Raw genomic sequence first — 19,397 nt, forward strand, 5'->3', positions numbered from 1 at the left:
TATTGCAATAGTAAAATATTATTTCAAACGGATACAAATCAGGAATTTCTAGATATAGTAACTGTAAACATATAGATCAAACGGTAGTCAAAACAAGCTTCTGTTGAAACAGACTTGAAAGATAAAATTTATATTGGAAAAAAATCTTAAAAGATAAAAGAAAAAAATGAAAGGAGTGTGTAAATAAAAATCAGATGACGCAAAATGAAACACGTGTAAACTTTGATTGGATATAAACATATGCTTAAGAAGACAATAACAATCAAAAGCAAGGAGTAAACAAAGACTCACAAAACCAAAAGACATTTACATCAAGTTATAAATAAGAAATAAGAAAAAAAAACGAACTCCACTAAACACCGGGAGTATCGTATCAATTGAGACACATATACTCCATATGCTGGAGCCGCTGGGATGTTGCTACCCAGAAATGGAAAGTTGACTATAGGAAAATTAAAATCATCGCGTTTGTCATAATGTTTGGTATTAAACCTACTATCAGTAGTCATTTCGAGAAAAAGGTATAAATATGAAGCAGATTTATCTGTGTCGGTAGTATTTTTAACTTCAAGTTCACTTGGATTCTTTTTCACTTGCAAAACCAGAAATTATCAACACTTACAACAATTGCAATGAGTTAGTAAGACCTCTCAATAAAGATCTTCCATTAGCTGTCAAAAGATGTTAGTTTATTCTTAACGATCCAATTAAATTCAATTACTTTTTTCGTTATTTCAAATCGGCACCACAAATGTAGTTACTACCTCTGTGCCAGATAATAAACTGTCAGTTGCAGAAGTTACTAACAAACCAGTGCTTTCCTACTGGCATGCATAAAGTAATGAGTTTTGATTGTTAATTTTCACATTCACTGTATATTTACTCTAATTTAATTCATTTAAAAATAGGTATGTACATTGTTGATTTGCTGACTAAATGTTATATAATGTAATATTGAGAATAGGAGTGTAGACATATTGCTTTGTATTGTTTAAACCCTCATTAGTTTCGATGTACATGCATTTTACGCGTTGCTTATGTTTGACTTTTTACAAATTGGTTGTGTCAAGCGTATCTAAATGGACACCATCAATACTGGTGCAAGTTTAATTTCGATACCTGAAGGTATCATCCGCTCGGTAGCAGCACTATTCATATTTAAGGAATGGACGACCGTTACATATTATATAATTTCTCCCTTTTAAAATACTTCATATGTTGCTTATACTGTTAATGTATATTTAAACATATTAAAAGGTATGAGTTCGAATCTCACCAAAGTTTGAAAGCAAAAAATAACCTAACTCGAAACTATCAGACTTATTTAAATATATTTATATAAATAAAGGCAACAGTAGAATACCGCTGTTCGAAATTCATAAATCGATAGAGAAAAAACAAATCCAGGCTACAAACTAAAATTGAGGGAACCGTATCAAATATAAGAGAACCACGATACAACAGAAACACAACATTAAAATGTAACACACACAGAAACGAACTGTAATATAATAATGGCCATTTTCCTGACTTGGTACAGGGCATTTAAAGAAAAAAAATGGTGGGTTGAAACTGGCTTTGTGGCATACTAAACCTCACGCCTTAATGGCAATGTTAATTAGAACATTAAAATGATATATATATATATATACATGTATATACATGTATATGTGTTACGTTCATAATGTTAATTAATAAAAATACAAATTATTTAATATGTACTAAAAAAACGTTCAGCTGCTATCTTTTTTTCAACTTGGATTAGTTAAGTGCCATGTTACCATATACCATTATCAATAATTGGAATCCAGATATTCGTATTCAATATACACTTATATATCTCTATGTTATGTTGGTAAGCACAAGCAATGTATTACCAGTCTTTTCTACAATTTTTACTACTTGTATGAAATTGATCAAATAATTACAATGAATGCATCAGTGTGAAAAATAATGAATACCTAATAACACAGTACTTCGAGCAGCTGAGAATAAATTCTGGGGCTTCCACGAATAATTATGCAGTTTGACATGAAATTACATGACTGTTTGGCATCTGGTATGTAGAGTTCAATTCCTTTTTAGGCATTACTGATTAAATTTTGGAGCCAGGAAGAGTCAAAAGTGAAAACTAAAAACGACAGTTTGAGTTACAACAAAAGAGTCATATAACATTTGTCTAATGTAAACACACATACGAGTCGTTAATTAAGTGACCGATATCGCGATGTTGTTAAAATAGTTATATCACGAATAGGATAACATTACTTAGAAATTAAATAGCTTAAACCAATATACAAGTTGATTGGATATGCTTAGTTAGGATAATGACGATTACGCATTTTTAACCCAAAACGAATCAAGTGAAGAAAAAAAAAACGGAATCTGTGTATTTGATAATTGGTATTTTTCTTTTTCTTTGTAGAAGTAAAAAAATAAGTAACGACACATGCATGACAACCCACAATAACATGGTATCAGACGATAAAACTAAGAAGAAATTCTACTCATTTATCAAAATCTGACAACGCTGGTATTGTCCCACTATACGTGATGAAACAGCGGAAATACAGTCTTCAACACCGAGAACTAAAAAGTATGCAGCATCTTACCACACAGTCAAACACATAGCGAAAGGTGTTCTGAAATTACTGAAAGACTTAAATCTTCACAAAGCTATGGGAGTTGACAGAATATCAACCAAAGTCACGAAGACTACGGCGACAGTGATCACTCTTTAAACAATGCTGTTCCAGACATCGATTGACCAAGGGACCGTTCCAGATAACTGGAAGTTAGCATGCATAAATCAAATTTTTAAGGTAGGAGATAAAGCGAAAGCATTCAAATATCGTCCTGTATTATTAACATCAGTTTGCTGTAAGGTTGTAATGTGTATCATTTACCGCCATATCATCAACCACCTAGAGGCCCATTACGCACCAGAGCCAATGAATAGTAGGGCTCATCAATGCGATCTTGACAAGGGATTGAATTTAAAACAGCAGATTTATGTTTCATGTAACCTGCTTGGTTCAGTAAGGCTTTTGACAAAGTTCCCTTTCAGAGATTAACTATGTAACTGCACTAATATGACGTGAAGAGCATTACACTGCAGTAGTAACAAGTGAAACTGCGAGCTACTGCTCACTGATGATACACCCGCCGCAAGTGGATAATATAAATAGAGTAAAAATATGCAAGTGTTTGGTAAACAGGAAGTTGTCAAGTGATCAATCTGAAAACGCATCACACGGTATAGCTGACTTAGATAAACCCTGAAACCAAATTTCAGAAATCCTTGTATTGTAGTTCCTGAGAAAAATGTGACGAAAATTTTCAACTTGGCTATCATGTGTAAAATCAAACAAGTGTTCGGTAAACAGGAAGTTGTCAAGTGATCAATCTGAAAAAGCATCACACGGTATAGCTGACTCAGATAAACCCTGAAACCAAATTTCAGAAATCCTTGTATTGTAGTTCCTGAGAAAAATGCGACGAAAGTTTCATTGGACGGACTGACTGACGGACTGACGGACGGACGGACGGACGGACTGACGGACGGACTGACAGACAGAGGTAAAACAGTATACCCCCTTTTTTCAAAGCGGGGGTATAAAAAGCTTCCTAGTAGACAGACAACAGTGAGTAGCGGTCGTTTAGTACCATGTCTAGTCTATAAATAAATGTATGACCTACCATCAAAATTCTAGTCTAGAACTAGATTATTTACAGACGATTACCTTGAGGGTACATTAATTGAGAACGAAAAAGATCCCGAGATTTCAAAAGGAGATCTTGATCAACTTCACAGTGGCAGAAAGACGGGATGATAAGGTTCGACCCAGAAAAATGTGACGTCATCCTCATAACTTGACAAACAAGCGGAAAATATGTAGCGCAGATTTTTCCATGCATGGCTTTAATTTACAACAGACTGACCGGGCGAAATACTTGGGCGTTACAATCAGCAGAAAGAACATATATCAGAAACTTCACGAAAAAGGCAAACAACACCTTTAGATTCTTGTGAAGACATATAAGCGATCCCCCAAAAAAATCCATAAAAGAAACAAGCTACAACACCCTTGTCCGATCTTGTCCGCCTACATACTGAATGTGTGTGTACTTTTTTAAATCAAATAATCAAACAACATGCCATAGCCATCGCATCTATATAGCGACGTGCAGCGAAATGCATCTTAAGTGAGAAACTATAGAAAACAACTACATCTATAAACCCGGGCCGGGCCTGCATTCACGCAGATATAAACTATAACCAGTTTTGATAGAGAAGGAGCTTCATGGGTTGCATTTTAATTCATTGAATAGGAGTCTTACATACTTATACGGCCATATTTTTATAAATACGTCTAAAATGAATTTAAAGGCATCTATTACTTTTCAAATTTTCACTAGTAGTTCATATTTACATTATTATTTCTCAGTTTTGATTTATGAGTGACTTACTGCACCTGGTTTATTAATGTTTAATATATGCATCACTCCATATTCGTTTTTTTATCGTGTACTCAAAGTGACAATAATTGCTTCTTTACAAAAACAAATCTTCGTATTTGACACAAGGAAAGGTTCTGATATTTTGCAGTAACAAAATGTTTGTTCAGCAAGTTGAAATTTTTCATGGTGCAAAGCATCAAGTGCATCCCCGTTAGTTGGTGGATTTCGTTTTGCTCAGTCGTTTTTTTTGTCTTTTAACGTTTTTGGTTATTCGCGGTTTTTTTTTTTTTTTTTTTTTTTTTTTTTTTTATCTCAATCGATTTAAAACACCGTTATACTACTGTTGCCTTTATATGTCATACAGTTGTCAGTTTATTTTCGATTTCTAAGTTTAAATATCCCATTTTTTTGTGTTTTATAAGTAAATACACATCTGCCACATCTAATTCGTGATAGATGCATGCTACTAGAACTCACTGTCTACATCATATAGTACAGATAATGTAAATTTTTGCCTCTGTCAAATAGTCTTCCGCTAATGAGTTATGTTTCATCCAAAATATAAACCATACAACATTAATATATAAAAGTTGAATTATTTCTTTTCTTCCAAGACCAGTACATGTATGTAGCAGTTATACATGAATTTCAAGGAACATCGATAAGAGACAGCCTATTAATCTCAGTCAACGATTGTGGACCTTTTAATTCGTATTTCAAGTAGGAGAAAATACACTGAAATAGATCTCATAAACCCATTTGTAATAAAAAAAAAAAAAAAACATAAGAGAAAAAACCCGGAGGATATCGAATGAATTTAGAATTGATCGACCTACCACGTGCATTCCCCGACATCAGACTATGTGTCCAAAATGCCACAATAGGGAATTGGACTTAATTAGTAAATGTTTAGATCAGCTGTTTTAAGACTGTGTTACAAAACAACTGTTAAGAATAACATTAAAAGCAATATGTCTTTGACTATTATTGCCGGTTACTTCCTGGTCTGCACTATAAAAGATTATCTTCTCAGATACACCCACTCTATATCTGTGCATTTTCAATTAAGTATTGTACTTTTGTTTGCCACATAATGTTATAATGAATTAAATTCAATTTATGCTTCGTGAGTACTAATTGTAACTTTGAATATAGTTCCAATTTGCCCAATTTAGTGTTATTACATTGCAGTGTAACCTTTAAGGGATTTGTAAAACAATGAATACATGACGTGTAATCTTTAAGGGATTTGTAAAACAATATATACATGCAATGTCAAATGTTGCTGCAAAAGTCAAAATTGTTTTGATTTTTTTGGAACATTCTGAACCCGTTCCAGTGATGGAGCTTGCTTGAATAATACTGAGTCTTACTCACCTGTAAAGGATGTGTTTAACAAATATGACTTTAATAGTGTCTCTCCATTCAGCTTGGTCATTTCAGCACACAACTCTGCTTTCCCCGTCCTATTTCCACAGACATTCGCATGCATGTTATGCAAGGCGATAGCTAATGCATACACTGCATTATAAATGAACTGGACTTTACTCTCCTGTTTATATACAGAAAGTGACAATCGTTCTTTTCCAGTACAAAACTTGGCCAACGGATTTGTAATAGGATGGGTAACATTAGGCCAACTGCACTTATGAACCTTTGCCCAGTATTCTCTAAACCAAGGGTTTCTTTTATTGTCTTGTGGGTTCAATTTAAAAAAGTACTTGTCGAATTCGGGTAGAAAAGTAGATTGTAATTCTAAAGTCAATGCTCCTTCAGCTGCTCTTTCGTGGTCTGCCACAGCAGCCGTTTGCTGACCCCAACCGTCAGCGGCTATCCAATAAAACCGACCATACATATTTTTCTCATGAACAGCTCTAAGAATACCTTTTGCATCTTCCTGTCTAAGGAATAAAATGATAACTTTGGCATTTTCTGGCGAGGCTGCTAATTTTTGTACCGCGTCAATGTACGAGTTCTTATTAGCATTGGAATTTATTTTGATTGACTCTGAAATGCAAATATTCCTCGCATTAGCTTCCTCTACAAATGCTTCAATACCGGAAACCCCATATTCTCCTTCCGATGCCACTGTGGAAACATATGTCCAGTTGAACTTTGACACAATGTCAACCATAGCCTTGGCTTGAAAATTATCAGGCGGGACTGTTCTAATGAAATAGTCATAACGCTTTTTATCACTTAATCTCGCACTGGTGGATGCGTAACTTATTTGGGGGATTTTAAACAATCGTAAAAGATTTGCAACTTGCTCAGAAACAGAGCTATACGAGCCGCCAATAACACCTGCTATAGCTTTAGGTGTTTTATTTGCCTTTGCTAGGGACCCATCTTCACACCGGAAGTCGGAAGCATCAAGAGATGTAAACGTGCCGCGTATAAACTCTAAAGATCTATCCAATGCAATAGTTTCCCTAGCACACGTGTCAAATATTTCGGTTCCGATTCGTATTCCAGGAAGAATCTTTTGATCTAGATTTATTTCATCCAAAGTAAAGAGCATGGCTTCTAACCTCTGAATACCACGGTCAGGGTTAATCGCACCACACGTTCCGTCTACACCTTTTTGGTGAACAGGAAAAAGACCGCCAAAAAGAAATCTCCCCGGTATCGTGGCTGATCGTACTGATTGCGTCACAGCTGTGCCATGTAATATGCAAATATAGTTTAAAAACACTGTTATCTGTATTAACTTCCAATGTTCTCGGCCAGAGCGTTGTACGGTGAAAGATGTCGCCATTCTCCGTCCATTACTGGTCAGTTATTATTGTAGTATCCCAACAAATATCATTAGTGCTATCAATCAGCTCCATAATGTAACTTATAAATCCATCAACAATAAACTGTTACTACACCATTATCTTGCTCTCTGAAAAGGACAAATTGCATCATTATAGATTTATATTGAAAATAATTTGCTACTATAGCAGACTCGAACAAGTGATGATGGAATTTTTCACTACTGCTTATACCTCATTCATATCAGAATGTGGAGTATTTATCAGATTAAATAACCAATTTTGTCACAGAACCAAGCAGAAAATTCTCTTAATGTAGGCATCCCATCTGTCAGAAGTGACAAATTCTCACGCCATCACTATCACAACCCGACACATGGATTGGAAAAAGTGTTTTGTCTAGATAAATGTCACAAAAACATTGGAAGAATGCGCAGTTTTCTAGAAAATTTCTAAATTGTACTGGAAAAAAGCCACGTACCACTGATGAAAGAGCGCTGAAAGCTACAAGATTATGTTGATCTTAACAAATTACAAATGAAAAGTAAAGAAGATTCGTCACACAATCTAGACATTATTACAATTTAATCAGAACATGACATGGGAATTCTCTCAACTAAATTAATTTTGAAAATTTAGGTTATTTTTTTTTAACTTAAATAAAAAAAAAAATCTTAATGAAAGTAAGCTTATTTGTCCCATCTAATCATCGTCCTATGAAGGCAAGCGTGCATTTTTTGTGTAATGATGAAACTATCTCAAATATTTTCTTAAAAATAGAATCGTAGCAATGTAACTGACGCAAGCAAAACAAGCTGCGCAATCAATTAACTCTTTCAATAAAGTCAAATTAAAAGATAACTTTACCCTAACTTGCCATTTTCGACATAGATTTGTACAAGAAAAGAACATCGTTGAAATGTTGCACAGATTTTATTTCTCTGGTCGTCGGAAAACATCATCTCGTAATTAATAAATATCACTTATACAAGTGAGAAAGAAATTAGCTTTATTTAATATGTTACTTTTCCTCAGTATAATCTACCACTAAGTCCTGGTTCTCAGTACGAAACTTACAAAGAATTTTCTCTTCAAATTACATACAAATCTAATTAGAATTAGTTGCATATGTAAAACGTTAAGCGCAAATGATAATTTACCAATTTAACATAGGAACATCTCATTGCATATTCAGCAAACCCATTTATATAAATCTTTAAATTAATGATTGAAAGTAAATATAGGTTGTAAATCTTTCTTTCTCCTAACTGTTTTAATTATGTGTTGTGCGTTCTTTTGCTGAAAGATAATCACAAGCCTTGTTTATTGTGCTTCATATAATACCTTTTACAAACGTCTTCGTAAATTGTCATTTGGGAACTGGTTACAACTTTTACAATATAATTTCACAAAACATGTCTGCTTGAAGACTTTTATTATATACAAACACTAATATTGAAATCAAGCACGATTCATGTACTGGAGCTTCTATGGGGAGAATAATTAGACAATTTTACACTCGACAAAATGCTGCAACTCGACCATTTAATTCGAGAAATGGAAAGCTACACATACATATAGAGTCATGACCAGCCAGTGGGAGACAGTATGCTATACAAATCAATTATATGTCCAATATGTCAGCTGGGATGGTTAATGATTCAACTATTATGTAGAAGTGACAATATACTTGTATCATTAGTTTATTCATAGGTTTGCCCCGTTCTCATCGCTGCTATATATTGATTAGATCTATAAACTATTAAGAGTGCGAATTGAGTAATTTTCACTTAGTAGCATAATTGAAATAAGAAGATATTACATGATTTCGAATGTTCTAACAACCCATAGACCAAAGTAAGAAATGAAGAACATTCAGTCACAGTTCGGCCTTCAACAACGACTGTATATTACATAGTAACCTATAAAGGGTCCCAGTATGAATAAAATGTTAAACAATTTAAAACAAAAAAAACAAAAATAACGACCCAAATTTTTCCTAAAACAATACAGAAAAAATAACTACATATGCATGTAGCAATAAGTAAAATTACAAAAATACTGAACTCCGAGGAAAATTTAAAACAGAAAGTCCCTAATCGCACTAAAACTGTTAATATAAATAACTATTTGTCTTTTTTAACAATAGCATATCGATATTTCAAAAAAGTATATGAATTCAGTTTATTTGTAAATATAATGTTCATATTTTATTCATTATCGTTGGAACTCAAACTACATGACTTTTTGGGCTATAACTGTAAGCGGAAAAGTATAATTTTCTAAAGATAATTATGATTGTACAAACAAACATGACTGTGTTGTGGAGAGTTGTCTCATTAGCAATCACATATAAAAAATAATACCGAATAAATGCTAATAAGATAACAACACTTTCAATGCTTTACATTTCTTTCAAAATAAGTTTTATCATTTGTAATTGTAATTGTAATAAGTTTATTGAAAATCAGCATATAATATAATGCTATAGCATCAACAACATATATAATATAATGCTATAGCATCAACAACATATATAATATAGTAAGCGACATAATATAAATGAAAACAGAAAGCAAAATAATATTTAGATACATTGTTATATGTAAAAATCTTTAATTTTATATCGTAATGCCGTCTGAAATGAAAAAAAAACAATGATAGAAAATGTCTATTGGGCAAACAGCGAATACCACATCAATAAAAAAAACATACCTTTAGTTGTTTCAATTCGCTCGGCTGATTTTTATTAAATATGTTTGTTTTTAGAAAGGTTACTGCTAAATTACTGTGTAACATGCTCGCTTAACATTAAAATATTTAATTTAACGATGAAATTATGATTACATTCACATGGTGTTATCTAAGAACAAAGGACAGTCATAAGTAATATAATTTTGTTTAATGAACTGAAAATCGTTTATAATTTTGGAGAATTGTCATTTCACAGACATTTGTGATAATTCGTCATATTTATCTTTTTATTGAAGCAATTGTGTCGTTTAATTTAAAAACATGGCCTTAGATGTGGTAGAGAAGCGATAAGCAATTTATGCACAGTCTAGAGGGAAACATTTATGAATGAATTAATAGGTGTACGAAAAAACAAACAAATTCATTTAAAAGGATAAAATCAATGCAAAAGGAAGGGTAGTTCAGAAGGATAAAAGTCATAGAATTGTGACTTAACTTTAACACTAGCTTTTGCTTGCATTACCTGTCGCGTAACAAAAAGCACAAAATATCTGTTAACAATATTAGGCTTTGAGGTAAAAACACTTTACTAAGTACTCGAAGTACAGATTTGTGCTCGAAACACCAAATACATTATTTTGATAAGTTGATTTCTACGTCTGGCCTCCTGTACACGTTTGTGTCTGAAAAAAATAAAATATTTTGACTTTTGTCTTGAGTACAATAATCGTACTCGAACGTTTTATGACCGCACGTTCACGGGTTGAAGTCATAACACTTTGCTCAGTGCTCGGAGCACAAAATTATGCTCGAAACTTGAAATATAATTTTGATTTGTTGATTTTGGAGTATGAGTACAACAAACTGAGTCTAGGTGTAATTACTTTAAGGGTTGGTCTTAAAGTCATAAACATACGACTTCGATTACCGTACTCAGACTCAAAAATTTGAATATGTTTGTCTTGAGCACAATGGTTGCTCTCCGGGAAGGTGGGAACTGAGGATAGTTTTTATGACAGAAACCCAAGATATATTGAGGCTGGAATTTTTCTCCAGGTTTGTTTCTGTAACCAAACCGTCGTACAATAGTAAACCTATCATTTCTCTTCTATGTTATATGTACATTTATCTTACCTCCTATAGATTTATGGGGATATGATTGGTTAACGTACTACACGTGGTGACTATATATATTTGGTATAGGGAGCCCTAAAAGATAAACGGGGTTACTAAGGAGATCCCCGCTTTTAGGAGTTACTACCCTTTCAAAACAAAAAAGAAATGTGAAAGGTTTAAACAGGTGAAAAACTGATAATGAACGATTGCAATCCATTCATAAAACAAATTTAACGCTAACACGTTGTTATCGTTGGCATTTGTTTTTACATAGATAAATGGAAGCAGGTTCTTTAACATGTTAAAACAAAGTATTTATAGGCCGAAAGTCTTAATACCACACATTTGAATGAACAGTTGAAGCAGTTAATTATTTCAGTCTACTGAAGAAGAGTCATAACGGGTTTCAATAAATCATTTCGCCAATCATTGTCTTTGCTAATTTTGCAACTGCAAAAACTTACAAAGTTTTGATGACTTTTATCAGGTGTGTCGACAGGTAAATGTCATCACGTCATGCCGTTTCGTGTATTATCGTTGGTATTTGTTAAATCTAGTCAAACTGAACAGATGAAGGCTGAGAGAGGTAGGATTGTTTCGTGTCCGACATATGGCATATACACGACACATGCTGTATCGATTATCGGATTTTCTGCTTCTTGATATATATATATATATCTATATATATATAAGTACGTCTGAGTCAGTGACAACCCTACAACAGATGGATCCATCGGATCGCCATCAATGATGGTGATACATGGCTGTGTACATAATGTATATACAACTCGTCTAAACATCAACCCAACAATGTAAGATCTGTAAATTTGCGAAAGCAAATTTACAGTTCTTCCCTCGCCGGGATTCGAACCCATGCTACTGTGACACCAAATCGCCTGCACTGCAGCCGTGGTGATACATGGCTGTGTACATAATGTATATATTTTTACAACTCGTCTAAACATCAACTTTGTTGGGTTGATGTTTAGACGAGTTGTATATATATATATACATGTATATATAAACGAGTCTAAATTGAAAACTACGTTCAAACCTATGATTGCGTTGGATAAAAACCGCAATTTTTATACGTGTGCATGTCAAACAAATTTCGATGTAGAAGGGTCTAAAAACAGCACAAACAACATTTTCCAAAAGACTATAAAGTGAAAAGTATATTTAAACAAAACGCATTTGACTAACAGGTCGAACAACTGATGTTCTTTAACCCTGCTGACTGCCATTGACGATTGCCAAATAAAATTGATCACAAGATGTAACAAAACGGATCTGAATATAAAGGACAAGGTATGATAAGGGCCGTTTTTGGCCCCCATTTTTCCAGAAGTTTTAAACTTTAAAGTTGAAACCCACCACGCTTGTGTAATGCACTTCAGTATCTGTTCGTCCCTGTAGAACCTTATTTTAAGGTGTTATGTACTCAATTATGTTCAAACTTAGAGCTTGAAAAGGCTTAAACGACGAAAAGTGTAAGAAATCTCCAATTTTGTCATGTTCGGAGACGAAATTTGACATCAGCGCCAACGTAGACCATCTTGAAATTTATAACCATCAACTGTACTCTTCTGTATCTTTCCCATAATAAAATATCATGGTGGTCTACGTTGGCGCTCATGTCTAAAAATTTGAAAAATAATCCGATTGTTTACATTATTTTGTCAAGTCATTATAATACGTCATAGGGAACGGCACGGGTAAGAAATTATTCCGGGATACATAATCGATCAGAATATCACGTACGGATAGTATTATGCCGTATCCAGTCATCAAGACATGTCACTCTCTTAAATAAATATGTTGTACGTGAATTAAGTCCAATGTTAATCAAAATAGTCTAACACTATGCAGCCAAATACAGAGTTGTGTCCCTTGAAATATGGTGAATTAATTTTTATTCATTATTCTTTTCAAATATTCAACGAAATCTTACAACTGAATTTTATAATTAATTCACAATATATTCAAACTCTTTTTGCCGTTCTGAAGAAAATCATTTCATCAAAACTTATATCTTTTGCACTTTGAAGTTTTCTATTTAACCATCTACAGAAAAATAGATTTATGTATCTTGTCTATTTCGTGAAGCAAAGCTAACATTATATCCGACCGTGCAAGGGCTGTATAGCCAGTCAAGGTCGTTAAAAACTTCCATTTGTTGTTTGCTTACATGGAACACCATGCAAAACTTTAAACGTAAGATTAAAAAAGTGCAATTCTCTACATTAAATAGATGTGCAATGTCCATAATTTAGCACATTCTTCAATACAAAATTTAGAATATTACTAATAGGCAAAAATCTATATACAGTACTAAACTAGCACGTTATGCATCAGTGCAGTCAGCATTGAATCCAAAGTATGAAATGCAATTATAAAGATAATTCCATGTAAAGAGCAGTTGATACTGAATTTAAGTTAACTACACTTATACTATACTGTAAATTATGTGTTCCAGCCTTTTCATATATCGGTACACTAATGATTTTTCTTATATATGTGTCAGAGCACTCTTTTGACAAGCTGTAACCATGAAATAAAAGTACACATGTAGCATTCAATTGACTAAGATCCTATTTGGATTTTCAAATAAAACATGCTATAGCGAAATAACGTTTAACATATTTTACTTTTTAATGTCGAGCACGTTCGTTAATTTAGATCTGTCCGTATGTCCATCCATCCATCCGTCCGTTTGTTTCTGTCCGGACATATACGTCTATTTATCTCCTTCAGTTTATTACCTAAAAAGCTTTTTATTTATAAAAGAGGTGTGTAAGTCTACAGGGTTTTGATTTTTTTATAAAATTTTCTTTGAATGTCCGGTATATTGACACATTAACTTTTTGGTACAAGCTATATATATAGAGTCGGTTACAGAGGCGGATTAAGGGGAGAGGGGGCAGAGGGCCCGGGCCCCCCTTTTGAGAAATAAAATGGTTGCTTATATAGGGAATCACTGAAGCGTGACAAAATCGGGCCCCCTCTTAGGCAGTTAGTGGGCCTTCACTTATGAAAATTTCTGGATCCGCCACTTGGTTATCCTACAGTTTTGAGATACAGCATAAATACCTTTATTGTACACATAATTGAAGCATGCATTGCCACCAGATTTTTTTTATTCTTCAAATATTCTAAAAATGTCAGGCTTTTGGACTTAGTCAATATTTCTTGCTACTTAGAAAACAATTAGGTTAGTTGTTGGATATTCACCAAAAACGGTAGTTGAACTTGTTTTCCCTCTCACATGCTATATGTATTATTAAAGACACAAATTGCACTACTAGAACTACAGTTAAATGTCTCTAATGCAATAAATAAGATTTTTTTAGTAATTTCAAATATTTATTCAATACCGGAAAGGTTGAACTTGGTGACTACTACAGCCGATATCATTGAGTGTGAAGTCAAAGGTAATATATTTAGTTAGTTTGTTTGTTAGATGAACCATAAAATCATTGTTAGATCAGGTTAACTACCCTCCTTTAAGAATATACTACTCCAGCAGATTACCAATCTTTCTATCTGATGGACTATGCTACTTCGCAAAGAGGGTAGTAAACGTGACATAATAATGACTTTACGGTTCAGCTAACAAGCAAGCTTACCAAAGACTATACCTTTGGCTACACACTCAATGAAATCGGCTGTAAATCATGAAAATTGAAACCTTTTGGCTGGACATTCAGACATTCAGAATGAAAATAATAAATAGATCAACATTGAAAGGAGAAATTAAGGTTGAAAACGAGTGCACCCGCACGAGCGGGGGGTCGAACTCACAACTTCAGTGTTGACTAGCTAGTGATTACAGAAGTAACTTCTTAGACTACTCGGCCACCAAGAACCTTAATGATCTTTAATGAAGTCTACGTTTCTTATCAAATTCAAATGTTTTTGGGAATAAAATACTACTTACCAATAACTGTTTCATTAAAAAAAAAGCATAACATTTTGGATAAGATAAGGAGATGTGGTATGATTGCACATGATTCTTTACACCTACGATCAATGTGCTAATTTCAGGATATATATCGTAGAAATAATATATTTATAGAGAAGCTTGAAGATGTTCATGCCTCTTTCGTCTACATATCTTCATGAGTTTTTATCGTCATACTGTATAAATCTGATACTGAATCTTTAATAGTAGTTTTAATCCATCTGAGTTTTTTAATGTACCGGTAATCATCATGTAAATGTGAAATGTTATATTCATAACTTTCACTATTATTTATGAATTATAAGTGTGCCACTTCTTGTATAACTTGAAGTTTTTTAAGCCCCATTTATGGACATATATATTTCCGGTCTGTGTGTCCGTCTGTTCGTTCGTCCGTTAATCCGTCCGCCCGTCAGTGCGTTCTTCCATCTGTCGCGCTTCATGTTAAAGTTTTTTGTCGAGGTAATTTTTGATGAAGTTGAAGTCCAATCAACTTGAAACTTAGTACACATGTTCCGTATGATATGATCTTTCTAATTTTAATGCCAAATTAGAGATGCTGCTCAATTTTCATGGTATACTGTACTGGGGACACATTCTTATATAATTTGTATTTTTGCTTTTTGTATTATTAAACAGACCGATTCCTTGATAGCTATCTTTTATTTAATACTAGAATTGAGAACGAAATAGGGAATGTGTCAAAGAGACAACCACCCGACCATAGAGCAGACAACAACTGAAGGCCACCAATGGGTCTTCAATGCTGCGAGAAATTTAAAAACCCTGAGGCAGCTTTCAGCTGGTCCCTAATCAAATATGTATACTAGTTCAGTAATGTTTGGCGTCATACTTAACTCCGAATTATACACAAGAAACTAAAATTAAAAATCATAAAACACTAACAGAGGTCAGAGGCTCCTGACTTAAAAGCTGCAGGGTTAAACAATTTTTTTTGAGATCTCAACCCTGTTTTTGGTAACAACATATGATTTAATATTTACTTCATCAATATATTAATATGATACCAAAAAACCTACTTCGGTATACAAAAAAAAAACAACATTATTTAATCGTTGCTAAGCACTGTTTTGGTTGCTAATCTTTTTATCAGCATGATATACAATTGACTTCCTTTCATTTCTTATTTCTAGTAACATTATATTCTTGCATGTTAACTAAAATTAGAGAGATGTATATACATGATTATGGACTTTCCAAATTGATTTTCCTCTGAGTTCAGTATTTTTGTGATTTTACTTTTTAACCTTTCTATAAACCTGGTTTTTTTTTTATTCTTGCATGTTTAACTTTTTTATAAACCTGTTATTTTTTATTCTTGCATGTTTAACCTTTCTATAAACCTGTTATTTTTTATTCTTGCATGTTTAACCTTTCTATAAACCTGGTTTTACTCTAATTTGTACAATTAAAAATCAAAAGGGTTTTTCTGTAGTTCAATTTGATTTCTATCTTTTTCAGCTGTTGCTAAGCAAATTTTAGGTTGCTGTGGTCAATTCCATTTTCTAGAAGAAATAATGATGACTCAGACATCATATATACGAAAGAAAAATCATTTACGGTAGCTAAATCTTTAAATATTGCTATATTTATACCTCATATGACCGAAATTACAATTTTTTGAACCGTTGCTAGGCAAATTTTTTGTTGCTAGGTTGTTGCTAAGCATTTTTTTAAACTGAAATTGAAGTGACTTTTCCTTTGCAAACTCAAGTTATTGTTAAACAAACAATACTATTTTGAATTATGCTAATGTGTAATGAGAAATCAATGCATATGTGATAATTTGGCTATTTATTAAACCCGTTGCTAGGCAACCTTCCTTTCACCGGAACATTAAAAAAAATCATAGTTTTTAAGAGTTTCTATCCTAAGGCTATCAATGATGTATATATAAACTTATTTGGGAAGGGGGCCAAAAACGCCTCTTATCATACCTTGTCCTTTAATACGTCACAGAAAAAAAAAAATTGTTAACTTGTGGCTACGATGTTGCGCCACAAACGTTCGGTGTCAATATTTCTTTAGTACACCAGATCTAGATTTCGACAATATATGTCTCTTCAGTGATGTTAGGGATCGAAACGGTATTTGGAAGGCCATATAATTTACTCTCAATTTCAGATTGACTCTTGAATTTTAAGAGACAATATAGGATGAACGGATCATTTAAACCGGAGGGAAAATATGATACATGCCCAAACAAAAAATATAAACGAGTCTAAATTGAAAACTACGTTCAAACCTATGATTGCGTTGGATAAAAACCGCAATTTTTATACGTGTGCATGTCAAACAAATTTCGTTGTAGAAGGGTCTAAAAACAGCACAAACAACATTTTCCAAAAGACTATAAAGTGAAAAGTATATTTAAACAATATATATATATATATATATAAGTAAAATAGCAACTGCCAGTCTCAATATGACTTTTGAAACGTTTTGCCTAGTTCAAAAAGGGTTCATCTTGTGTCGAGCATATGCTTTTTACTATAATTATAATATCAGACACATTAATAAAAGATTTGAGATTTATCTGATTTTTACATAATCTTTTTAAAAGCTTTTCTCTTGATCTTTGCTTTAAAAAGTTTTTGAAGAAGGCTATTATATCGTGTGTCAACCGAGTGAGTTAAAGATTAAGAAAAAACATGAATAATATACAAATTTCCTAGTATATTAAATGGTAAATCATGGAAGGAAAAATATTTCAAATACATATAACTAATACGAAAGAAGGATTTCTCCGAATTTTTTTATGATCGTAAATGGGAAAACCATATAATTATGATGACGATCCATAAAATACCAACTTGAGGACAAACTTTCGGATTAATTTAAAACTGTTTTTCGTAGATAAACCAAGTAAATGAAAGAACTATAATTCATTTTCTGTCATTAAGATTTCCATTTCCTTAAGTACCTTGTTGACTTTTGTTTTAAATTGTTATTTAAACGAATTGATACTTCCAAACAGAAAATAAAATAATACCTCATTTCATTAAGTGGCAAGACATCAAAAGTCTATTATCTCGACAACATTGTGTTTTTATATGACGAATTACAGAAACTTTTCAAACCTGAATGGTATAAGGGTATTTTCTATTTAATTCTGTTTAATATATGATTGATCTTTGACTTTGTCGATCAATGTCTCGATACTGTTTTCGTTTGCCTCTGGAAATTTTAATGTATAAATACAAAATTCTAATAGCTAATTTCTGAATACTAAATAGTATTATAGGTTTGTTTTAAGTATTCCTTGCATAAAGCAATCTGTATACTTTAGTGTAAACCGCAAGATAAATCTGTGTTTGTACTATATTGGTTACTGCCTCCTCAATTGCTTGTACAGTATTATGTTGTTCGACAATAAATATTTTTTTTGAGCTAACTTTTAACATGAAAGAGCAGGGATGTAAGTTTTCCCCTTTAAACCTAAAAGACTTTTAAAAGAACAAACATTTATATGTTTGTATGCCAGTCGACAAAAAAATGGTCGGGGTTTTCGTCTTCAAAGTCTGTCACTGCTTCGCTAAAATGTAGAATGCAAACTGATCTAAATGTTGGCTACTAAACACACCAGCAGTTACTATACTCAAAACTATACATAATTATAAAGTTATTCAAAATACAAGTATCATCTTAAAAATACATGAAGCATCTATATTTTGTCAGAATATTCCTCCGCCATTTAAATCAGGTTATTTAGAATTCATCTTTGTTATTTAGTTTTTCAAAAACTCTTTGTCGCATTTTAATGATAGTGGAAGTCTTTTAAAAGTATTGCTTGTATCATGCATGCAACCGTTTACTTAGTAACATGTGGAACTAGTTTACTTTAACTCTGATTTATAATTGCCAAAATTATCTTTGAAAATTTCAGTAGTTGTAACTCAGCATTAAAGTAAATATTTGTAGTTCATTTGTTTTTAATGTGGACTAATGTTTTAAGCATTTCTTGGTTTTAAAAATGTTTACATAAGCCATTCTCTTCACAAAGTTATGTAATTGCTTCATAAAATAGATTATTTCACCTGTTGCAAATAAGAAAATGCTTAATTAAATTTCAAAATAAAGCAGTGCATATATTTCAAATCCCCAATCTTTCACAGTACACATAGTTGATTTGGAACATTCACAAGAGACCAAGTCTTAAATTAACTTTTCGTCAGATTTTTTGGTATCCCCTGGTTATATCTATTAAGTGCTTTCAAAGATTTGGGTCAGTTAACCTCTACCTTTCCTTTGGAATTGTTATTACATAGATTTCAAGAAGCCATTTTGTGAAAAAACATTTATTTTCCTGTGTTATTTTCCCATAGTTTCTGAAAGAAAAGAGCTGCAAATGTTAAATGTATGAAAAAATGAAAAGAATAATGTCCTGC

General features: G+C 32.7%; 1 protein-coding gene across 1 annotated transcript in view; it reads right to left on the reverse strand.

The window, feature by feature from the left end:
- LOC134727531 (metabotropic glutamate receptor 3-like) overlaps window positions 1-19,397 on the reverse strand; it is a 58,293-nt gene that overhangs the window by 18,142 nt on the left and 20,754 nt on the right. Inside the window, exon 2 of the mRNA XM_063591914.1 lies at window positions 5,839-7,348. Coding sequence (XP_063447984.1) covers window positions 5,839-7,219 — 1,381 coding nt within the window. The 5' untranslated portion in view covers window positions 7,220-7,348. The remainder of the gene's footprint in view (window positions 1-5,838; window positions 7,349-19,397) is intronic.

The sequence above is a fragment of the Mytilus trossulus genome, chromosome 1 (genome assembly GCF_036588685.1).
Source record: "Mytilus trossulus isolate FHL-02 chromosome 1, PNRI_Mtr1.1.1.hap1, whole genome shotgun sequence".
Lineage (NCBI taxonomy): Eukaryota > Metazoa > Mollusca > Bivalvia > Mytilida > Mytilidae > Mytilus > Mytilus trossulus.